The sequence below is a fragment of the Cervus canadensis genome, chromosome 15 (assembly GCF_019320065.1).
Source record: "Cervus canadensis isolate Bull #8, Minnesota chromosome 15, ASM1932006v1, whole genome shotgun sequence".
Taxonomy (NCBI): Eukaryota; Metazoa; Chordata; class Mammalia; order Artiodactyla; family Cervidae; genus Cervus; species Cervus canadensis.
The window spans coordinates 24,286,214-24,311,999 of NC_057400.1; the positions used below are offsets into that span (position 1 = coordinate 24,286,214).

The window sequence follows — 25,786 nt, forward strand, 5'->3', positions numbered from 1 at the left end:
GGTGGGCTACCAACCATGGGGTCCCAAAGAGTGGGGCTGGATTGAGCGACTAATGCTTTCACTTTTTGTTTTAACCTGGAAGGCTAGGTCCTTCTTTTTCCAGAGCCGTGCCTTACTGGGTAAGTGTAGCCACTTTAAAGTCAGGATATAAATGAGGTGATTTTTTTTTTCTTTTTTACCTTTCTGGTAACCAGTGAAAGCAAACATTTCCCTTCTATCTAATAAAGTTCAAATATATCAACTTTTTCCCCTAGGGCACTATTGGCAATCTGGGAAGGGCTGTTTTCTCGCCGTAAGGGATTGCCTGCACTTACCTGGACCCCCCAGTAAGTGGCGGTAATGCTCCTCCCCCACCTCTGGCCTCAGAGCGCCTGAAAGTAGCCAGCAGTGCCCCTCACCCTCTCTAGAGCCTTCTGGCAATCCAAAAATCAAAAATACCCCGCAATTGATATTTTCTGCTCTCCACCCCACTCAAAATCCTTCCCCACCTCCTGTCTTTCCTTATAATTAGTGAATCCTCATCACTAACCTGCTAAACTGAAGTCTGTCTGCTGTCTCTACTTCTCACCTTCCCTTCAAATCTTGACCATAAGCCTCTGCTTTTCAGTTTCATTCTACAAAAGCCATTTTCCTTAGGATCACCAATAGCCTCTTAATTTCACCTTGATTTCTCATCAGCATTCTGTTCTGAAATACCTAGCCGAACTCCTAAATATCAATCTCTCTATTCTTCTCCAAACCCGCGGGTTTCTGCATCTTAGTCTCCTTGAACCAAGCAAAAAAACTTAAATCTTCTTTGCCTAGTGAGTTAGCTCACCTCCTGCATCCTGTCTGCAAATCCACAGAATCACTGCATCTCTCCGTTGTCTGAGTTAGGTCCTTATCTTTTTTTTCCATGTAGAGTCTGATGTTTTGGAACTATGGGCAAATGACTCAATATCTTTGTGCCTCAGTTTCCACTCCTCTAAAATCCAGATGATAATAGTGTCTACCACCAAAGTATTACAATTACTATGAAGATTTAGTAAGTTAGAATAAAGTACTTTGAACTTTGCCTGGCTGAATGTAATAAGTCTTTGCTATTATTATTAAACACCCTTGTAATAGCACTAATTGCATCATATTATAATTGTGAGAGCTATTCTTCCACCCAGACTGTAGGAGATCATGCTTCATGCACCATTGCATCTTCAGGATGGAGTGCAATGTCTAGGCTACAGTGGGCATGTAATAGATAGTTATGAATGAACGTCAATCTTTGATTTCTTTACAGTGCTCAGCATATGGTAGGTGCTCATGAAATATTCACTGAATTGAATTAAATAGATTTGAATTGATCTGTAGAGAATACATAATAAGAAGTGCCATAATATAACATAAAACATAATGACTTTAAATTTTAAGGTGAGAGAAATTTCCTTTGAGTCTTTCCTTAGGATTGACTCTAAATGGATGTATAATTCCACCTTCTAACCAAATTTAGAATTTTTTCTCTATTTATTTGCTCCCTAGTTTTGGTTTCCATGTCCTGAGAAGTCTCTTGGTTTTCATTCTCACAGCATAGCTTGAATCACCAAAACTCCAGACTCCTGTTATCATTCTTTATCAGTAAGCTGTTGCTGCCTAACAAACAAACATAGAATCTCAGTGGCAAACAGCAAGAAGCACTTATTTTTTCATGTGCCTGTGGCTTGAATGGACAGCTCTGCTTTACATTGTAGGTTTGACTGGACTTGTCATCTCAATGAGGGTCAGCCTCAGTTCTGTGCTATATGTATTTACTCTGGAGCCCAGACTGAAGGGGCAGCTGCTACCCAGGGAACCTCTTGATTCAGCAGTAACAGAGAAGCAAGCATAGAAATCTGTAGCATGTCTGAAGACCTCAGTGTTGAACTGAAACATAGTCATTTCTACTCAGGCTACATTGTCCAAAGTAAATCGTATGGGCAGCCCTCTATCAGTGAAATGAGGAAATAAATGTCACCTACTCCAGTGAGTTTTACCACACAGTCACATGGCAAAGGTGGTGAAAGTATAAATCTAATTCAGAGAAGAGGAGAAGAATTCTCAATGATGACTAAATTTACCACAAACCTATCCTGATTCTGGTCTTCATAACATCTGCATATGTAACCACATTAGCTTCTTAACAGAGCTTTTGTGTTCAGTCTTCACCACGATCTGTGCCCCCCCCCCCACCATTTTGTTATGAATATTTGGTTACAGGAGATAGAATATCCAGTTAAAAATTGTTAATATTATTTCATATAATAAGCAGTATAGAGAAAGTGTTTTAGGACAGGTTTAGAAGTTCAACAATATCACTGAGGTCTCAGGTCTTTGTAACTGCTTTTTTTTAATCAAGTTTAGCTTTGGCTTGCAAACTTCCTATCTCATGGTGACAAGGTTGCAGCAGTAGCTCCAGGCATTGCAAAGTTGCATGTTGATGTGCATGAAGGAAAAAAGACAGAATGCCTTCACGTACCTCTCTCCTTTTATCAGGAAAAAAATCTTTTTTAGTTTCCTAAGTCATATCCCCTTGCATTTTAGCAACCAGAACTCTCTAATTTTAAACTAACTAAATCTACATGATTGAAGGCAGGAGGAGAAGGGACAACAGAGGATGAGATGGTTGGATGGTGTCACCAACTCAATGGACATGCATTTGAGCAAGCTCTGGGAGCTGGTGATGGACAGGGAAGCCTGGTGTGCTGCAGTCCATGGGGTCACATTGAGTTGGACACGACTGAGCGACTGAACTGAACTGAACTGAAAGCTACAAAGGAAGCAGAAGTCAATGGAGACCATTTGAACATCAGAATCTGTCTTATAAGTGGACTCTAAAACAAGAAAGAAGTTGGGAGGGAAATGGTGTATGATAACAAATCAGTCACATTTTCATGCTCTCAGATAAATGCCTACTTGACTTAATAGTTAAGACTCCTCATAACACAAACTTTATCTCCTCTTAAAGCTTCATACATGAAGATTTCTCTAAATAAGAAAAAACGTACAATCACACCAAGATGATTCTTCTCATCACTCTCTCATTGCTGATTATTTAACTCTCCTTCATCCTCCCCAAATGCCCTTTTTGTTCTCTTCCTTACATCTCCAAGCTAAGTCTTACTTAACTTTGAGGACTCGGTTCTTCTCTGAGAAGTCTTCCATGAGTGCTCAATGCTCCTCCTAACATGTTCCCATTGGATCTGTGCTTCCCTGGGAATAATATACTTCATGATGACTTGTTCTTGCTTATTTACTTATATGATGTCACCATTAGACAAGAAACTTTTAGAGCACTGGAAAGGAGCCTTTGCTAGCTCCTGACACAGAGCAGGCACTTAGGATTTCTTTTAAATAACAGAATGAGTGAAGGAGAAAATACACTAGAATATCTTCATCTTTTTCATTTTCCTGTATCTACCTGTCAGAAAAAAAAGGAGAAAGAGACCTTTCTCCAGACTTTAGCATCATCTTCATTCAAGAATTTATCTTTCTTGAATGATCTCCATCTCATAAATCCTCCCTCAACCTCCCCCTTTCCGCATACCACCTTTGCGCTAAATGACAGGAAAAAAGCCTATATTTTAGAACATCTTTCTTTGCACTAAGTACTTTTTATGATACCTGCTATATATTCTATTTATTACCTTATAATTTATTATTTATTAACAGAATATTTCTTGTAGCCCTACAATATTATAAGCTTCTTGATATCTATATCACAACCTAATATGCCTACTCATTGCTACAACTATAGAGGATACTCAGTAAATATTTCTGAAATTCCTTTGAATCATGACTATCATTAAAAGATTTTATTCTATATAACAATTCTTCCTTTCTATAATCTCTGACCAGTTGAAATTTTCAAATCTGAAGTTCTGGATTATTTTTCTTAAATAATATTTTATGTTTTTCTCTCTTATGTTGATGACTTACTGTTTCTGAATCAATCTTTGTTACTAGACCAGATATTCAAAGCAAATATTCATGATTATTTCTCACTTCTCTACACTATGTTGATGTGTGCTTTGAGCTTGTCTTCTTTCTCTCTCTTGGACAAAAATGCACATTTCCACATTAAATTGCATTATTATTAGTGCTCTAGCCTTAATTTTTTCCCTCCCTTCTGAGTTGTTCTTAACTCAAGGCATCACCTTTCCTAAGAAATTGATGAAAATCATGATTTCTTGAAGTCTCACCACAATCTGTGTTGACTGTCCCTTTGAATAACATATCATTTACCATTGTATTATGCTACATCTTATATTTTCCCCCACTTATGCTAAAAATATAAAGAGATAGAAATACCAGACCACCTTACCTGCCTCCTGAGAAACCTGTATGCAGGTCAAGAAGCAACAGTTAGAACCAGACATGGAACAACAGACTGGTTCAAAATTGGTAAAGGAGTACATCAAGGCTGTATATTGTCACCTTGCTTATTTAACTTAAATGCAGATTACATCATGAGAAATGCCAGGCTGGATGCAGCAGAAGTTGGAATCAAGATTGCCAAGAGAAATATCAATAACCTCAGATATGCAGATGACACCACCCTTATGGCAGAAAGCAAAGAGAAACTAAAGAGTCGCTTGATGAAGGTTAAAGAGGAGAATGAAAAGGCTGGCTTAAAACTCAGCATTCAAAAAATGAAGATCGTTTCATCTGGTCCCATCACTTCATGGCAAATAGATGGGGAAACAATGGAAACAGTGACAGACTTTATTTTCTTGGGCTCCAAAATCAGTGCAGATGGTAACTGAAGCCATGAAATTAAAAGAGGCTTACTCCTTGGAAGAAAAGCTATGGAAAACCTAGACAGCATGTTAAAAAGCAGAGACATTACTTTGCTGACAAGGGTCCATATAGTCAAAGCTATGGTTTTTCCAGTAGTCGTGTATGGGTGTGAGATTTGGACCACAAAGAAGGCTGAGCACCAAAGAATTGATGCTTTTGAACTGTGGTGTTGGAGAAGACTCTTGAGAATCCCTTGGACTGCAAGGAGATCCAACCAGTCAATCCTAAAGGAGATCAGTCCTAAATATGCATTGTATGGACTGATGCTGAAGCTGAAGCTCTGATACTTTGGCCACCTGATGTGAAGACCTGACTCATTAGAAAAGATCCTGATGCTGGGAAAGATTGAAGGCAGGAGGAGAAGGGAATGACAGAGGATGAGATGATTGGATGGCATCAGTGACTCAGTGCACATGAGTGAGTAAGTTCCAGGAAATGGTGAAGGACAGGGAAGCCTGGTGTGCTGTAATCCACGGGGTCGCAAAGAGTCAGACACGACCAAGGGACTGAACAACAGCAACTGTGCTAAAAATATGTTTTACATATTTGAAAACTTCTACTGATGAAAAAGATGATGTCTTATATCAATAATTCAATAAATATTTATTGAACTTATAGTATTTGCCAAAGAGTGTCGAGTTACTGGGAATTCAGTAATAAAGAAAATAGGAATAGTCCTTACTGTCTTGGGTTTTGCATTCTAAACAAGGAGAGCAACTAACCAGTAAACGTATCAATCTAATATGTGAGATGGAGTAAAGTGCTCTAAGAAGTAAGCTGTGGGCAGCATGGAGATTTGTTATCAGCAGAGGTTGCCAGTTTTTTTAAAGGTGGATAGGAAATGCTACAATAAGAGGGTGACATTTGATCACCTGGGTAATTGATTCCCACACAGAGGAAATAATAAGTTCAAAGTCCCTGAGGCAGAAGTGTGCTTGGCATGGACAAGAATCAGTGATGTAGACAGAGTGGCAGCAGCAAGTGGTGAGCAGGAGAGAGGAGAGAGGAAGCAAATGAAGTCAGATAATTGGTGGAAAGTCAGGTCGTTTACTGCCTTGGAAGTGATGTCAAGGAATTAGATTTCATTGCGTGTGAGATGGAAAGTCCTTGAACCTACTAAATATTTGTTTCATTGTCAATAATCAACATCTCTGCTGTTTAAAAAGGTTCTGGAAGTGGATATTGGTGACGGTTGCACAACAGTGCGCATGTACTTAATGCCACTAAACTGGACACGTAAAAGTGGTTAAAATGATACATTTTATGTTATATATATTTTATCGCAATTTTTTAAAAACCCTTGAGTGAACACCATGGACCCAAAACTGTGCTTGACCGAAAGAACAGTATAAGCAATGCAGCACTCAGAATCTGCTTTGAGAAAATACATTCCATATATTATAAGCGAAAATACACAATGCAAGGTAGCATAAATCATGTTCCAAATGAGAGAGCTAGGCTAGAATTTCACACAGTGTTCTCGGAAACATTAGTCTGGAGAGATGCCCTTTGAAATAAAAGGATCTTACTCAAGTAAGTTTGGGAACTAGTGCATCCTTCAGTCCTGCCTGGAGATTCCCAGTGCACATTGGCATAAGACAGGCTCTGAAATAAGTACACATGAAAGAAACCTGTTTAGCTTTGTTTAACCCAGTGTTGCTAAATCATTTTGATTACAGGCTTTCCCCCTCAAATCGCCTATTAACATCCTGAGAAACTGGTATTCCAAAGGACCTGTGTCACAGGAGACATAAAGCTGAGACAGGAATTCCGGATAGAGTTTGTGGAGAAAGCCATCTAAGCTGAGCCCTAAAAGAAAGGGGATACTTAGATTAGAGGAAGGGCAAATTCAGGCAGGAGAAATGTGAAAACATTCACTTCAAAGTAAATATTCTGGAACTTGCTTTTTTCAAGTATCATTGTGCCACTGAATGAATCTAAATACACTAACAACATCATAATTTTGATGATTGTTGATAAACTTCTTCTCAAACACTAAGACATCAGTTCACTAAGATTCATTAATTTGTCGAAGTTTTCTTAATTCCTAGTCATTATTTCATAGACAGTGAAATTAAGCCCAGAGAGACTATAACTTACTCAGTCATCCCTGCCTAATCGATGGCAGGGTGTTCATTTTCTTTCTCTAGGGCCAGAGTCCTGTTCCATAAAGGAAGGAGCTATGGTCCTTGCATGTCTGCAACAGACACTTTGGAATTAAAGCAAAAAATCGATTCCAATGCAAGATGCAGATTTCATCATTCAGTGGATATGGAAACAGAATCAAATTAAAGAACAACGCAAGCTTGGATTTTAATGAAGCTCATCTTTGTTTCTTTTGCAGATCAAATTTTTGGCTCTCATCTGCACACACTGTGTGAACGTGAAAACTCCACAGTTCCACGGTTTGTAAAGCAGTGCATTGAAGCTGTCGAAAAAAGAGGTGGGTAACTGAATGTACAGCCATTCCCCCAATACTGCACCCTCTACACAACCCATGCTCACATTAACAGCACCACTTGATTTGCCTGGAAAGCCATGCAATTAAAACCTGACTGTTGCTAATCAGTTAAGAGGATCAAGTTTCTTATTAACTTCAGTTTGTTTTCACAGTAGGGACATCAATAATTTCCACTAATGTTCTTTTTTTTAATATTTTGCTCTCTGACATGTTGTTGATTCAATTGCAAACTTCTTGTTTTCCAGCCAGTGATAAAACATTCATAAAATATCAGTACTGACAGTGTTAGAACCCTCCTAAAATTCATGCTGGTAGACGTTGTGCCAGAACAAATTTTGGTAAGCCCCCATTACCCAGTGAAACAAACAGTCTCCTACTTGCAAACGGTGATGTTCCATTTTCCACGTGTATCTGTTCAGCACAGAACATGCCTAACTAGTTTTGCTGGAACAATTAACGGACACACCTCCAGTGTTAAGATGACCTTTGATTCCTATATTTCAACATTCTAATTTTCATCTGAAATTATCTCATCTTACTGAGGAGAACAAAGCAAAACCCAATTGACTCATTATTTCTATGGTAGTCTATCTGTAGGGTGTTTTTCCTTCAGACTCTGACTCGTTCATTCAAGGTCATTTTCCCTGGAAGATACATACAGTACATGCAGAATCTCAAAAACTATATTGTATAAAAATGTGAAGCTTCATCACCATCTGTTACAAGTTTACAACATATTCCCAGGATCTAGGGGGATATATATCATGTAAAAGATAGAGGTGTTTTCAGAAAAAGAATTGGTGAATCTATTCCCCTTTTCAGCTCCCAGTTTCTTAAAACAATAGAACCAAGGGAAGAAATCTTTACCAAGTTATCTGCTAGTGAAAAGCCATTTTAATTCTCTCAATGTTACCTGGCTTTATTATAGAAACATAATAAAAATGGTCTGCAATTTCCAACTCCTGGAAATTCATACTTTAATTATACTGTAAGGACAGCCTTGGGATCCTATTATTCCCATATCAGTAAGGAATGAGAGAATAACAAGAAGGGGACAAGTGGGTAGAGAGAGTGGGTAAAGTGAGCAGCTTTGGGGAAAAGCATATCAACACATCAGAGAGAATAGCTGAGAGTTCAGAGAGAGAATAGGAAATAGTAAAAGCAGAATAAACACAAGGAGAGGTATCTGTGAGGAGTGGAATCAATTGGAGTTTAGAGAGAAAAGTCCTTTTATTGCATGTTACAATCTCATTTAATTGTGTAAGTACATATTTTAGGAACAAATATTATTTAATAAATACTTAGAGCCAAATGGATCACTGAAAATGTTATAATGTTGTTATTGCCAATAGTTAAATTATCATCATTTTCTGGAAATCTTCACTCACTTATAAATACTCAGTATTGACAGTGTAAGCACCGTCATATTAGAACAAAAATCCAAATAGGACTTTGGGGGAAGCTGTGCATAATAAGATGTGCGCACATTTAAAAAAGGATTTTATAACTCTTTATTTCTGTATATACCCCAGGCAAAATGAAAACTCTGCTAGACACAGCCTTGTGGCATGCAGATACCATGGTATTGCAGAATTGAAAATGCCTATAAATAGAAACTGTATGTTTTGTTCATGGCATTTTATTGGTGATTTTTAATAAAATAAGACCATGTTTTTGCTGACAGGGGCAATTATATTTGGCCTTATATTTCATCATCTCAATGTTTTCTCTTAAAATGAATTTGTAGATTCAGCACTAGATAGGCACTAGTCCCATATAATGATTTTAATATAATTCCTAAGTGTTTTAATGAAACTCGAAGACTACAATTCCATAAAGCAGCCATAAGTCAAAGCATTTTGGCAATATTAGCTTAAAGGAACTCTATGGAAATGTTCAACAAAAACTCGGAGTCACAAGACAAACCTCTCACATCGCTACAAGATTTACAAGTGTGTGCTGTTGATTGTATTTTTCTATGATCATTTGTTGGATTAATATTCTTATGTTTATATGCCAATTCTGTTTACTCAAAGTGTTGTTTTTGCTAAATTCTGGCATAAAGCACCTCAGTACAGAAATAATTTATGTGAATATAAGTCCAATGTTTATGTAGGTTTCTGATGACATTTTGTGCTGGGGTTGGTATTAGGAAGTAACATATAAAAGTGCCAAGTCTCTCAGCACGGCTGGACTCAGCGTATCTAGAGCCCTCCTTCTAATGGCCAGATCCTCTTCCAGCCAAGATACTCAACTGCAGAGTCATGGGAAATGCTTATGGACCTGTTATGGGAAAGGCATGTTTAGTGAAAACTGTCTGTTTATTCTCACAGACTTAGGAAAATGGTCTCAATCCTCCCTACAGCAGCACATCAGCTGTTACATAAAAACTACTTGTTTCCTTTCTTTTTTCTCAAGTCCTTTCTTTTTTTTTCGAGATTATTTTCCCCACCTTAAAAAAATCATTTACAAACTGCAGTAATATTTTTGAAATGCTTCTGTGCTGTGCTTAGCTGTTCAGTCATGCCCGACTCTTTGCGACCCCATGGTCTATAGCCCACCAGGGTCCTCTGTCCATGGGGATTCTTCAGTCAAGAATACTGGAGTGGGTTGCCATGCCCTCCTCAGGGGATCTTCCCAACCCAGGGATCGAACCCAGGTATCCCACATTGCAGGCGGAATCTTTACCATCTGAGCCACCAGGGAAGCCTAAGAATACTGGAGGAGGTGGCCTATCCCTTTTCCAGGGGATCTTCCCAACCCAGGAATCAAACTGGGGTCTCCTCCATTGCAGGCATATTCTTTACCAGTTGATCTACCAGGGAAGCTCTAAATGCTTCTAACATTCTTGATTACAAATGAAGCAACATCAGGAGGGCATCTCTCACCATTTACTTATTCATTCCTCTGTTCATCCATTCATTCAGTTGCTTACACTTGGCAGAACCAATTTGCCCATGCTTCTCTAGTCTCCCCCAGGGATATCCTACCCAGTCCTTGGCAAAAAAATGTATTCTTTATCCATCCTTGGCAAAGTGGTATTCAGTTCAGTTCAGTCACTCAGTCGTGTCCGACTCTTTGCGACCCCATGAGCCACAGCACGCCAGGCCTTCCTGTCCATCACCAACTTCCAGAGTCCACCCAAACCCATGTGCATTGAGTCGGTGATGCCATCCAACCATCTCATCCTCTGTCATCCCCTTCTCCTCCTGCCCTCAATCTTTCCCAGCATCAGGGTCTTTTTAAATGAGTCAGCTCTTCACATCAGGTGGCCAAAGTACTGGAGTTTCAGCTTCAACATCAGTCCTTCCAGTGAACACCCAGGACTGATCTCCTTTAGGATGGACTGGTTGGATCTCCTTGCAGTCCAAGGGACTCTCAAGAGTCTTCTCCAATGCCACAGTTTAAAAGCATCAATTCTTAGGTGCTCAGCTTTCTTTATAGTTCAACTCTCACATCCATACCTGACTACTGGAAAAACCATAGCCTTGACTAGGCAGACCTTTGTTACTTTTATCTTTTTTTTTTTTTTTCTTTTTCTTTTTTTATTAGTTGGAGGCTAATTACTTCACAACATTTCAGTGGGTTTTGTCATGCATTGATATGAATCAGCCATAGATTTACACGTATTCCCCATCCCGATCCCCCCTCCCACCTCCCTCTCCACCCGATTCCTCTGGGTCTTCCCAGTGCACCAGGCCCGAGCATTGGTCTCCTGCATCCCACCTGGGCTGGTGATCTGTTTCACCATAGATAGTATACATGCTGTTCTTTTGAAATATCCCACCCTCACCTTCTCCCACAGAGTTCAAAAGTCTGTTCTGTACTTCTGTGTCTCTTTTTCTGTTTTGCATATAGGGTTATCGTTACCATCTTTCTAAATTCCATATATATGTGTTAGTATGCTGTAATGTTCTTTATCTTTCTGGCTTACTTCACTCTGTATAAGGGGCTCCAGTTTCATCCATCTCATTAGGACTGATTCAAATGAATTCTTTTTAACAGCTGAGTAATATTCCATGGTGTATATGTACCACAGCTTCCTTATCCATTCATCTGTTGATGGGCATCTAGGTTGCTTCCATGTCCTGGCTATTATAAACAGTGTGTTGACAAAGTAATGTCTCTGCTTTTTAACATGCTGTCTAGGTTGGTCATAACTTTCCTTCCAAGCAGTAAGTGTCTTTTAATTTCATGGCTGCAGTCACCATCTGCAGTGATCTTGGAGCCCAGAAAAATAAAGTCAGTTACTGTTTCCACTGATTCCCCATCTATTTGCCATGAAGTGATGGGACCGGCTGCCATGATCTTAGTTTTCTGAATGTTGAGCTTTAAACCAACTTTTTCACTCTCCTCTTTCACTTTCATCCAGAGGCTCTTTAGTTCTTCTTCACTTTCTGCCATAAGGGTATTAGTTGCATTTTAAATTTTGAATCTCTTGGACATGCCTAGGAGAAAATCTCTTAATGAGCCGAATGTAAACCAATTTAACGAATCACTTGTTTAGTGTGTTTCTTTATCTTGATTTGGATTTCCTTTATTCCTCTAAACCACCAGAGCATTCTCCTCCTTACCAACTATTGTAACTAGATTAAAATTATTTCTGTGGTTTCTGACATTGTCTGCTTAGTCCAGAAAATATACACAGAACTTGGAGGGCCACCTGTGAAGGAGTGTGTTAGTTTTTAAAACTTCTCCAAGTGGTTAATTCTCCTTTGCCTTGCCTTTACAGTTTTGGACTGTGTGTGTGTGTGTGTGTGTGTGTGTGTGTGTGTGTGTGAAATTATAAATAACCAGTGAGAAATTGAATTTATGTTTCTTCTTCTAGAGAAAATTATACAAAAATTTATATTGAATGATTATTCAGCTAATGCTCAATAGACATGGTGAACTGACCAAAAGCAGGAGATAATCTGACAATTTTTTTTAAGGCCTGGAGGAGCAAGCATGTAGGGGATGACATTGTGACATACTGGTGGTGTGTAGAGCTAAACAGAGAGAAGTTCAGTTTTCAGCACTTTGTGAAATGCTTTCTGTAGTTTACGATGATCTAAGAGGTATATAGAAATTGTTTTCTTAAAAGTAGAGTCACTTGTATCACTTAGAGGCAAGGACCTAGCGATATGAACTAAAGAAAGTACTTCATCTAAACTGGTATAATTAGTACTAAAACCTTAACCCATGGGTTTGTGTGTGTGTGTGAAAAGCCTGTGACTGACTGTTCTTTGTGAAGGCCAGTCATTTGGAAAGAGCCCCACATAGTATGTGACACATTGTAATATTGTAATGTGACACTCACTAATATTGGCTGAATGAAGTAACAGAACTGGTGTTACTGCACTTCAGCAACAGGTAGTTAGCTGCTCAGATACCTATTCTGTATCATTCCCCGTGCTACCATCTGAGAATATAGAGGAGATACACATTAAACAAACTGTGATAACTCCTATGAAAGAAAAAAATAGATATTGTGCTGGAAGAAAGAACAACCACTACAATAATCATTTAAAAAATAGAAGTTTGCTTAAAACTGGCATGATGGGGGTGGGGGACGTGGAAAGATCTTGATCAAAGGCATAAGTTGAAGTTATGCAGGATGAAAAAGTCTAGAGACCTTTTACATAAGCATGATAACCAGAGTTTACAATATTGTGTTGAATACTGAAAATAAGCTTAGAGTAGATTTTGGATGCTCTCAACACAGAGAAAAATTGGTAGTTATGTGAGGAGATATGTTAATTAGTTTGTCATTTTGCTATGTCTATGTATATCATGTTGTATGCCTTAAATATATATATATTTAGTTTTCATTTAGAATATATTTTAAATGACATAATAATCCCTGAATAATAAACACACACTCTTCTGGTTTTAGCCTCCTGATAAGACCAGAAGTTTAATGACACCCTATTTCCCAGGTTATTTTCTTGACATACTGTAACAGTGTAACACAAGGAGTCACTTGGTGTGAGATACCCAAAAGAACATGGCATGAATGATGAACCAGTCCTTTTTCCATGGACCAATGCCCTACATTGCCAAAGACTTTTTTTTATATAATGATGGAGTTAGCTAAACGGATGAACATGTTTCTACACTAAATATACTTTTATGCATCCAATATATTTTTTGCTTGTAAGGGAATAGGGCTGGTTTTAAAACAATTTTTAAGTTGCATTTGGATTGGCATTCATCCTTTGGAATATGGTTTAACAACTCATTCTTCCTCCTTGATTCCCAGTTCAGGTTACTATGCCCCCGAACTATATAACAAATTTAAAATAATATCTAGAGATCTGTTGCAAACAATGTGAACACAGCACTACTTAACTGTACACTTAAAATGGTAAATTTTATATTATATGGTTTTCTTTGCCACCATTAAAAATAAATGATACCAGGTCTTCCAAATTTGATGATTCCAGCTATAAGCTACTTTGCAGAATGCCTCAGCAGATGCTAACCAACAATTTTGTCCTCTCTCTCTTTTTTTCTGGAACACAAAATACTATGACAGGAATGATACACAAAATTGCATATTTGACTTGGTGCCTAAAAGCCACCCTGGGATCCATAACCTTGCTTAAAGATTTAAGAAAGACCTTTAGTCTACTTCTGAGAAGGTCCTTAGCCCCGAAAACTTTATCTCTCTCCTTGACTTCTTAGCAGCTGTTATATTTTTTTGCTGTCGTTTGTTTGACAGGATCCAGTTATAGGTTCCGATGTCTGTTTAAAGAAGCAAGGAGGCTGTTGGCTTTAAAATTCCCTCATTGCTTGTGTGATCAGCATTTTCCCAGGCTTTTCTACATAGTTTGCCAAGCAAAGGGACTGACCTTTTGTAGCAAACACTTTTTCATTTCAAAATGCTCACTTTGATTTTTGTCCCATTTTATGCTCATTCCAAACTGTTTACAACCCACTAAAAATGACTGTGAATTATATGTTTGTGTAATGGATTCCTTTTGTGGTCAGAGTGGAATGTTTACTTTGAACAATTAGTTATCTTTGGGTAGATTATAGCAACTTGGAAAAAGAATGACTAAAATTATTATTATACCTTAACTGTTTCTTTTTGGTAGTTCCCCTGCTGTTACGTGAAGTTTGAGAAAAAGGCAGATTAAGAATTCCATGACATTACAGACCAAACCGCCTTCTCTTATTGTGTCAATATTTATTTGGGTGTACTTATTAATATCACAAGAAGGTATAGTTACACACTTATAACTTCCTGGATATACTTACTGAATCATAAAAATTCAGAACAGGGACTATACAGAAATACAAGGATGTTTACTATTATATACAGTGCATGCTTCCTTAATAGGTATTTGCAAATTAAGTAAGACATGCACATGTATGTACTTATTATAAAAAGAACAGACCTGATTATAGTATAGCTGTGATGCACTAGATCCAGTGCACCAGTGTGACATGGTCTTGAGATCCTACCAAGTGTTCACTGGCAAAAATAAAACTACATAGTCTTTTTCCATTGCCCGGTGATCTAGGCCCCTGAAGGGCCGATCATAATGCCTTCCTTAGGCAAACTCTGCTCCCAGTTCTGCTAATTTTGCACTGGTCATTCTTTCCCACTTTGGGATAATCTATTATAGTTGGATCCAGGCACGCACCAGAGGCTGATACTTCCATGAAGAATGTGCAATTTGTACTGTTTAGTTGGTGACGAGATTCTTAAAAACTTTCATGATTATATCTTGTTCCAGAGAGACTTCTGCTTGCTAGTTTTATAAGCAGCGAGTGAAAAAATAAAAAGTAATGAAAACAAAACAAACTGATAAAAATTACATGCTCAAAAAATAAAATCAAGAGTTCAAGATAAGCACTATTCCCTTTCCCTAGAGAATATTTGTGGGACTGAACAAAAATGTTTCTCAGGGCACTGACCTATGTCTTCCTTTTTTTTTTTTTTTTAAGTGCTTGCTTTTTATGCCTAAAGTTAGGCATCCCCATGCGTTTACAACAGCACTGATCCTCAAAGAAGCTCCGTGAAAGTTTACAGCAAATTTCCTTTAGTTTTTACTTCTGAGTTAAAACTAAGTCCAGTTTAGTGGGTCTGTTTGTTTGTTTGTTTGTTTTGGTATTTTGTGTTTTATTTTATTTTGTTTTAATGCAGTCCAGTGACTGCCATCTTCCTGACAGCAATCGTGTTGTGCTGGGTCCAAGTTGGAACTGGCTCTTTGGGGTAGTCATGCTGGGGCCTCTGTGTCTGTAAGAAAGCCACATTCAGGGCTAGAGGGGAAGACAAAATCAAAAAAAGAGTAAACAGGAAACAGCCCGCGAGAGTATAAAAGAGAAACTGGGAAAAGACAACCAAAAGAAATCAGAGATGACAAGGTGGAGAGAGAGAAAAAAGCTGTGTTTTGCAATTACAAAAACAAATGTGGATAAAAGGGCATGCTTGTGAGGTCTGTAATGAAAAGAAGACAGACTATTGAACCAGTTACCATCTCTGCCATAGTTACCTGATACCTACTCCCTGTTCCAGAGAAATGTACTCTTGCTGCAGAAAATGCTTGTAAGTTGAATCTTGCCATGAATGTTCACAAATTCTGAATGTTCACAATTTCTGTACAAAGATGTGGTTACTAATTAATTCACTGTACTTATTAGTGCCTTTTAATGACATTTATCTATGCTGAGCAATACACAGCAGTCTTATTATCAAAAAAAAAAAAAAAAAGAAAGAAAAGAGAGAGAGTTAACTATAACAGAAGTTAACAGAGAAATGAGTGTGCAGTTCAATAACCGGAAAGGCTATCTAACAGATCCAGCAATGTAGCTCTGGTCAAGTCAGTCAGCGGATATTCCCACACTTTTGAGTCCAGAATGCATGTGAATAAATAATGTCTCTTTCTAGATAAAGCCTAAGTCCAATCTCCAACCTCCACCCCCACTCCCACTCCCTTTCTAAAGTTTAGGTTCTTAACATACATTTCCCTTGGAGTCAGTTGTAAGGAAACAGAGCCAAAATTAATACCCTAGGAAATTAGCCTCTTGTTGTGGATGGAGGATTTAAATAAGGCAACACCTCAACATGTCAAGATGTAATACTCTAAATTATCCTTTAGTGGTGTCATTTATATGATGGGAGTTCTGGGTCTGGAAGTTTTTCCCATTATAAACCCCCATATTCAGAAGTTAATAGTTCAACCATAAAAATAATCTTGGCTGAAAATTGGCAGGATGTTTAAGCCTGAAAGCAAATGTTTACAAAATTTGAAGAAAAAAAAAAATCACATGCATTTGGAAAGCTTTCATGTTTTTAGAAATTGAGTGTGGTAGTAATAATAATAATGATAATAATAAGGCAGTTAGAGATTTTAAAATATTTGTTGCCTTTAGATCCAAAAATGGATTTGTAGTTTTTAAATATTTTTATTCTTGTTGCATAATGTGAACCCATTGATTAAAAAATAAGTCATCAAAAAAAAATAAGTCATCAACACTTTCACAAGTGTCACTTTGTTTTTTGAATTAATCTGTCCTTTATTAGTTGAACAAGAATTTATACATCATATTTTTATAGGCATTTCCCTAGAGCTTAAAAATGTATAATCATAGAGAAGCCTTAAGTTAATTTAGGAAGTTATGAATAAGACCAAAATATTATACTCTTTTGTGGGTTTCCTAATGAATAGCATTCCCTTCTAAATGTCTAGAAAAAATTGCCCTTTCCAAGGAATTTTTACGCTTTCAGATGAAGTGTATTCAATTTGAACATTAATCATTAATCTGCATATACAGTAAAAGAGACATACAGATTCCAGGAGAAATGGTTCTATCAGTCTACATAATTGAATATGGCAAATTTTCCTCCAAAGGATGTTTTAAAGTAATTTACCCATCTCCTTAGTAGATTCATGTCTTGGAGTTTCTTCTAAATTCTATGAGAGGTTATCTTATAGTCTAACAAGCTATTGAGTTAGAAATGTTATTCCTGGGTTCAAATAATCTTTTCTTTGCTAGTTTTATTCCTTTTTGCCAAATTTTATACTCTTCAATCCACTTTTTATCTTCAGTTCAGAAAAAAACAAACAACAACAAAAAAATATCAAGGGCAGGACACTTTGAAAAGGAAAACCAACCATGCAAAACCAAAATAGCTCTGAAATGATACTGCTGGAAGAATTCTTGAGGTTTAGTATACTGTAGACCCAGAGTGTAAAGTCATACTCCTTTTAAAAAAATAAGAATGCCCTGAGATGTAGGGTGAAAGCACCATGTATCAAAGAAAAAATATTTAAAATATTTCCTTTAGTACATTTGTGCTCCTCCCTGTAGGGAGAGTGGATTCATTTTTAATTCTTCACTCAGACCCTAGCATGTGACTTATTCTCAATAAATGATAAAAAAGTGGGTAAATTATATTCAACATTGTTTAAATCTTCATTGGAAAGTTGCACACCATTGCTACACCTGCACATGCTTGAAACTAAAAAGATGAATAACCAGCAGTTGTTGGTTGAAGGCAGCTACAGGATGTGCAGAGGGGTTTGCATTTTTTTAAAACATTTAAAACATTTCTGAAGATATTATATTATTCTAAATGACATCATTCTTTCCCATTGACACTCAGCTATGCTAAACATTCACAGTTATGTTTACTTAAAGATTTTATGCCCATCATTTTTTGGAAATTACATTTAAATTCAGCAGCTAATAGAACATCCATTCTCTGCTCGTTTCATCAGAGGAAGTCATATCCCATTAGGCACTATTTCAACACCAATAGCATGCTGTTCTTAATTAAGTGATTGAATGGCAACTATGACTTGTAAGTGACATGTATGTGAACGGCCAGGCAAAGGCTCTGGTCCCATAACCCCACAGAAAGTTAAGCACCGCATCTTCTCCTTTAATTCAGACTTGGAATACCATCTCTGTGCTCCTCTGTGTTAGTTTACTTTCCTGTAAACCTCTCATCGTCCTGATTTAGTGTTTCTTTTCTATGTAGATCTCAGGAATTTCTTAGTTTCATGATAGTTTTTTTTTTTTCTTTTTTTAGTTTAAAGAATCTGTCAAAGAATTTGAAATAAGAAAGATGTGGTCAACTACACAGACCTATCAATTTGAAACTAATGAACAAAAGATAGCAGTACTCTAAATTCTGACATAGTTTTGCTATTGGACATTGATTTCATTTTCTCAAAATTACTTCACAGCACAAAAATGTTAAATTCTGCTGATGCTATCAAAAGCTACATAAAGACCGAATACACCAGTGTTATTAAAAATAGGACTATTGTCTTTCTTTTAAAAAAAAGTATGTTCTTCTTGTTATGTTTTGCATTTTTGATAACTTGGGCTAACTTAACCCTTAAGTCTCCCTACAGAGTGGTGGGACACCTAACAGAAATTATTGTAATCCCAGTATTGTAAGCTCTCTTTACTTTTGTCTTGAAAGTGGGCAGTTGGCATGTAAGTAAAACTGCATAGCATAGTATTGGATATATTATGTGTTTTGCCTAGAGTTTGACAGCATAAAAAGAAAATATGCATTTCCTTTGGATTTAATTCTTGACTGACATTTCATGCTACTATTTCTTTCAGTGTGATCTCAATTCAGTTCAGTCACTCAGTTGTGTCCAACTCTTTGCGACCCCATGGACTGCAGCACGCCAGGCCTCTCTGTCCATCACCAACTCCTGGAGTTTACTCAAACTCATGTCCATTGAGTCGGTGATGCCATCCAACCATCTCATCCTCTGTCATCCTCTTGTCCTCCCGCCTTCAATCTTTTCCAGCATCAGGGTTTTTTCAAATTAGTCAGTTCTTCAGTGTAATCTCAGTGACCCTAAAACTTCAGAGATTCTTTCAGTGACTTTAAAGTTCTGATATAGGCATGACTCCTCAAGCTAGTTTTTTACACTCAGATCTGAGATCTAGGAACAATCATTTTTGAATTTTTTTTTCTGCCATCACAAATTCAACATTTTCAAACTGAGCTTGTACCTTTCCTCAAAAAACCTGCTCTTCCTCCTTTTGTCCTTACCTCAGCCAATGGATTCATGACCTGTTTTGCCCATTGCCCTAAAAAGAAATTCACTGGACTTCTTAGATCCTTCTCTCTCATTATGTACAACACCTTTCATCAAGTCTCATGAGCTCTACTTTTTTTTTTACAATTTTTTAAAAGTCTTTACTGAGTTTGTTACAGTATTACTTCTTTCTTATGGTTTTGGTCTTTTGGCCACAAGGCATGTGAGATCTTCACTTCCTGACCAGGGTTTAAACCTGCACCCTCTGCATTGGAAAGCTAAGTCTTAACCACTGGACTGCCAGGGGAGTCCCAATTTCTACTTTTTTGCTGCCTCTTAAATCTGATTTTTCCTCTCACATCCCATGGCCTTAATTGTGCTTCCATAATTTATTTTGATATAAACCCTCTAATTGATATGATTGACTTTGTTTTTATTTCTGCTCACGTCATTCTTCTCAGTGCTGCCAAAATTATCCCTCGTAAATATAAATAGGATCATATCATCCCTTCTGAGAACCTTCCATCAGAATAAACAAAATTTCACACTAGTTATTATCATAGAAAGGATAAGCATATGACCTCTGTCTGTTGTCCAGCTTTATAACCTCATAAACAGCTTCCTATGCACCACCTACATGAAGTTTTCCAAAGGTTGATATTCCATCCATGAACGGTTTTCTCTCCTTAAAGACCCTTTCCATATCCATTTATCTGCCAAATTTGCACTCATCCTCTTGGGCATAGTACAAGCTTCCCCCTCACAGATGAATGTTCTCTGACTCATGTATTCAGTCACCTCTCTGTAGTCTGTTGAGCATTATTAGCACCCTTCCCTCCACAATATTTCAAGAAGAGCATTGCTTTCCCCAATACCACCCTATTGCATGGGACCATAGTGGCTAGTTTCATATCTGTTTCTTCATCTAGAATGTGAGTCCTGGAGTCTAGGGTTTGCCTGGCTCCTCTCTGCCTCCTCACTGCTCAGCACACCAGAACTTGCATATGGAAGGGATTCAAGTCATCAGGGATGATTGAGTGGATAAATAGATACTATCCAAGATTTCATTCATCCATCCATGTATACATCCTTAGAGAATCAAATTGTATACTGAGGATTCATTGACCTGCTAGAAAAAAGAGTCATTAAATGTCTCTGGGAACACAGAGTAAAGTTATATGATCTGGAAAAGTGAAACTGTCTTAAAACAGTTGTTTTGTTTTACATTTGTATCATGGTATGATATGTATGTATATCCATATCAATATCTATATTGATATCATACATATATATGATGACATATATCTCTGTCATATCTATGTGTCATACTGTGTTAGCAATAGTTTAGAACAGGATAAAACAGGGCCAAAATATAGCCGTGGCTCTGGTGTTCGGGACAGGTTTCAGACAAAAGTAACTTTCTCATCCTTAAGAGGGAAAAATCGCTCTCTCAACAAATAGTGTTAAATGTTTCATAAACCTGAGAGATTCAATTAACTAAAAACAAATTTGATGCTTTTGAGATCTGTCAATGTCATAAGTGTAGAACTATCATGTTTCTGGTTCAAAAACTGCTTTTTATATGTAAACTTCCAGGCACTGTGCCCACTTCCCTGTAAGTTTGTATACAATTTTTCCCATTATCACCCCCAGGTCTCTTTCACCATCACCACTTTCCAGGCATCTACCATCCACTGAATAGCCATGTTTCTGATTATCTTTTCCCAAATGTATTAGCTTGCATTATTTAAGGCTGAATCTCATTTTATTATTTCCTGCTCGTATTTCTAAACTCCTTAAGTCTATTTGTATGATTCTTTTGTCTTCACAGATGTCCACAGTTCCTCCCAATTTAGTATCATCAGCAAATTTAATTAATGCTCTGTTTACCTCTCCTTCTAATGAAACCAGTCCCTTGTTTCATTTCATCATACAAAGTAAAAATGTATTGGCAATAAAACAGTCCAAAGAAATGTTCCCTCACTGTAGGAGGGGAAGTTAAGGATACAGCAAAGAATCATGTGGTGAGGAGTGGACAGGGCAGCAGGGTGGTGAGCTAGTTTGCTATTGCCCTAAAGCAAAACCTTTTTCACAGCAAAAACACTTTGGAAGATTGCCTGGGTTGGTGCTGGGGGGTGTGTGTCTGTGTGTGTGTGTGTGTGTGTGTGTGTGTGTGTGTGTGTGTGTGTTCTGAAAGGCAGCTATATCACCCCAACTGAGGACTTTTTCCTCAAAATATTTATTGATATACAAAAAGCACACTTAAAAGTATAAATACAAATACAAATGTAAGCTAGTGACATTTAATCTGTAGTGTAGCCACTAACCTAGATATACATACAGACTCACAATTATTTTCAGGAGACTCTTTCTAGCATTCACTACTGTTTAAGTTTTTATCTCACTCCCTAATTTGATAAATGCTTTAAACTCAAATTGCCTATTGAATTTAAATCAAATTCTTTATAATTAGTAGATTTCTAAAATAAATTCAGAGAATTTTTCAGTTGTATCCAACAGGCAAATATCAGTAAAAACAATTTAACATGTAGAATGAATAGGCTGAAAATTGAACTTGATCAGAGAGATATTACTTGTTAACTTTAAGGTAGGCAAGTTTACTTGCAAAGAATTACACCATTAGTCTTTGACGTTGTGGTCATACAGACAAGGTATGATTTATGTAAGGAAAACAAAGATGACATTTATTAAGCACCTACTATGTGCCATAAATAATGCTAATGCTTTCCAACATGAGTCAGTACAATACATTTAAAGCCTATATCATTTGCTACCTGGTACTCCAAACAGTATTCTTAACTTCAGTAAATCTCTTAAACATTTGGCAGGCTGTATATGAAAAGTCACTCTTCAGAATATGGGCAAACTAGTATAAATTCATTGACTCCACAGGAAAAAAATCTTTCTAGTGATTAGGACAGACAGATGGTAGACCAGCATCTCTATTGTTATATACAGAAGATGATGCACATTTGCCATGTTGAAATTAAAGCTGATATATACTTTACATATAGCACAAGGTCACCAAAGGTGTCATCACTGAAGGATGGTGTTAGCAAAATAGTGACTGGGAATATGGTGAAGCAGTTACAGCCTTGTATTGTTTTTGCAGTGAGAAAAATCTGATGCACGATGCATTCTTATGAGAGAATTTTCTCAGATGCCAAGACTTTACAGGCATAACTTCCATAAGCTTTAATGGGAGTTTCCTGCCAGCACCTGTTACAGTGCAGAGTTCTTACTTTTCACACATAATCCAAAATGGGCTTGGAATACTAACTTGGAAAAACTAATATAGTGAAACCTTCTTGAAATGTTTCCTCACGTATAATGTTCATCTTTTAATCCTTGGTCTGATATATGTATGACCGTGTTTTCCATTCGAATTCTTTTCCCACCAGAAAAGAAGAACCAGACTTCTTTTCACAAGCTGTCTATGAGTAGGAGCAGATAAAATAATTATTTGTAGTGAGTAAGCTAAAAGAAAATTTACTAATCTAGAAATTAGATTAATGATAGAAAGCAACTTTTCTTAACTGAAAATAGTTCTAGAATTAGATTGTAGATGCCTGAGGAGCCAACAGAAACAATTGTTTCCATGTGCAAAAAGCAATACCAGTAGCTCTAAAAGAAGATCACAGGTTAAAATAATATAGTTTAGCCATATTTTCCCATATCTTTACAGGCCAAAGTATAGGGACTTTTAACATATGAAGGATATTGCATTTAATCCCATGGATTAATTAGCAGGGTAATGTTTTATGTAGAGAAGAGTTTAATGAATTCTTAAAATTCAGTATGTTAAAATTGCCATAAATTCTTATTACCAAAACTAAAACAAAAACAAACAAAAAAGGTTACAGCACTTCTGTTTAACTAAAATTGTTTAAGATTGTACAGAAATACTGTTCTATGAACAGCATGTGTTTGAAATCTCTTATCCAATGTTTCTAATGCACATGGCATGTAAGAGTGAGGACAGATCTTCATACTTCAAGTCCTAAATCATTTATTGTCATTTTCCTGTTTAACAGCATGGTGAATAGGCAAAATGCTTTTTGCTCGTTAAACATTGTGAAATATTAAACTTTTAACTCATGTTTATAACAGGATTTTATAGCTAATATTGTTAGGTTACAGAGTTAAAGTTGTAATAAGTCTGAAACCTTGAAACCGTAAGAAGACAATGATAAACCAAATAATGAAATTTCTCATGGGGCAAAATGTGGATTCTGAACAAGAATAACTCCAGGATGGTGCCTATGTATTTTGGGTACTCATTTATCCTCTTCTTTCTTTTTCTTTGCTATATGGCTGCATTACTCCATACCGTCCCCTTCAGTACTATGTCTGACCTCTAGTACCTTTTCCTGGCAAACCTGCCGCAAGAATGGCATTTACAGTTTCAGCCTGAAGTTCAGACACCCTTGTGACTGAGTATTACCTTGAGTACAGTTGTTCTGAAAGGTAGCAATAAACTGGCATCAAATGGCTCTGTCTCCTATTCAGATACCATGGAAGGAAGTTTGTTTTGTTTTGTTTCATAAGGCAAAGAAGGGAAAGGAAATCATACTGACATCTCTGGAGCAGGCTGTGTTCCCAGGGTTAGTACCTTCCTCCTCTCTAGGGCTTTTGCTTGTAGTACACTTTGCTCTAAACTTGGGCAAAATAAAGTCATCATTTTCTTTTTGTATTCCAACGAGTGGATTGGTAGAAATGCATTTGTTGCTGTGTATAGTAGTTTTTGTCCAGGTTTGTTTGAAAACTTGAAATTAGGTTGGGAATCGAGGACCTCATGAATCTAGACACATTGTTCAATGTCATGTGATCTCCAGTTGACCCTGAAGAGTTTTAGGCTAAGTTACAGAGGAGACTGAAGAGCAGGAGAAAGGAGAAGTGTCTGATGGAGCTAGATGTATGTAAACAGAAAGCAGTGTGCATGCAGAGTTTGTGCAGAGAGGTGCAGTTTTGGTGCAGAAAAATGATGCAGTGGGAGAAGGCTCCAAGAATGTTTTCTGCAGGCCCTACCCAGAAAGGAGAGAGGACTGTAATTCATTATTATTATTAATTCATTATTCCAAGGAGATATAGAGGTCTCATAATTCCAAGGAACAACACTGTCTCTTCACAATATTTCAGTCTGTAGAGCAAATCCCTATATGGATTTATACACACTCAGCTTTTGAGTCTCAGTTTAGAGCATTACACTCACCCAAAAGGAAAAGGGTCATATAAGTTGTCCCAGAAGAAAGACAGATCATTTATTATGCTTCCCATATAATGGAAAATTATTATGATAATAAAAATAAATCACATTTAAGAATAAATTATATTTAGTCACGTGGAAAAATGTGCCTCTCCTCCCCCAAATTTTTAAATACAGTAAGAACATGCCATTTTCATATAACCGTTGTATCTGAAAATAGAAGGGTGAGCATTTGGATAATAGAAACCACCCCTTTGGATTAGCCTACATGGTACACCCACTTCCTTTTCTGTCTTCTCCCATTATTTATTACACTAGTCTTATCCTTCATCTCTTCTTGTCCCACATCCTCCACAAGTGAAGTCTTGCTGTATTTGCCTTCTTTTAGCTAAACTTTTCTCTCAGGACAAGATCTAATAGATTTATCAGTGAAGTTTGATGTGAAATCCCTCCATGGAATTTAAAAACAAAGGAATAAAATTCTAATTACAGAATTTTAGACATAAGCAATGATATGTAAAAGAAATATTTTAAGATGAAATTATCTTCCCAAAACTTTAAAAAGATATTGTAAATATAGCCTCTATAATTAATGTTAAGACTAACCTTGGGTACCAACAAAGAAATTCCAGGTCTTCAAATTGGTAGTCTTTTATTTCTGTAAACAAAGATGTGTTTGTTTTCATGACAACAGATCACAGAAAAGTGATAGATATCTAGTGATAGATACTAAATATGTCTGTGTATGCCTTTCTCGGTGGATCAGCAATAAAGAATCCAGCCTGCAATGCAGGAGACACAGGAGATGTAAATTCAATCCCTGGGTTAGGAAGATCTCCTGGAGGAGGAAATGGCAGCCCACTCCATATTCTTGCCTGGAAAATTCTATGGACAGAGGAGCCTGGTGGGCTACAGTGGGTGGGGTCACAAAGAGTTGGACGTGACTAAGCAACTAAGTACACACATACACATGCACATATAGACACAGATATTTTAGTAAGACTTTTGATGTAGACCCAAGTGACAAAATCATTCAGAAACAAGAAATCTGTTTGTACTACACTAGTGTTAATAAGTTTAAAAAGAGAACGATCAGAATTGGAATGCTTTTTTTTTTTAAGAGAACAAGTAAAGTTTTGAGTAACTAGAGTGTGTGCAATTGGTTAACAGTCCTAAAGTAGTCAAAATGAAGCTGAGAACATTGCCCTCTCTTACACCACTAAAGGAAGTCTTCCTCTAAGCTTTCTGCTTATAGTATGATAACAGAAATTAAGAAAGCCAACCTCAGTGCTA

General features: G+C 37.1%; 1 protein-coding gene and 1 long non-coding RNA gene across 4 annotated transcripts in view; one reads left to right on the forward strand and one right to left on the reverse strand.

The window, feature by feature from the left end:
• The window catches only part of ARHGAP15 (Rho GTPase activating protein 15), a 685,399-nt gene that overhangs the window by 438,959 nt on the left and 220,654 nt on the right, over positions 1-25,786 (forward strand). For both annotated transcript variants that reach the window (XM_043487890.1, XM_043487891.1), the window contains exon 10: positions 7,151-7,249. In XM_043487890.1, the coding sequence (XP_043343825.1) occupies positions 7,151-7,249 (99 nt within the window). The remainder of the gene's footprint in view (positions 1-7,150; positions 7,250-25,786) is intronic.
• LOC122453740 overlaps positions 1-25,786 on the reverse strand; it is an 85,743-nt gene that overhangs the window by 15,490 nt on the left and 44,467 nt on the right. The window lies entirely within an intron of this gene.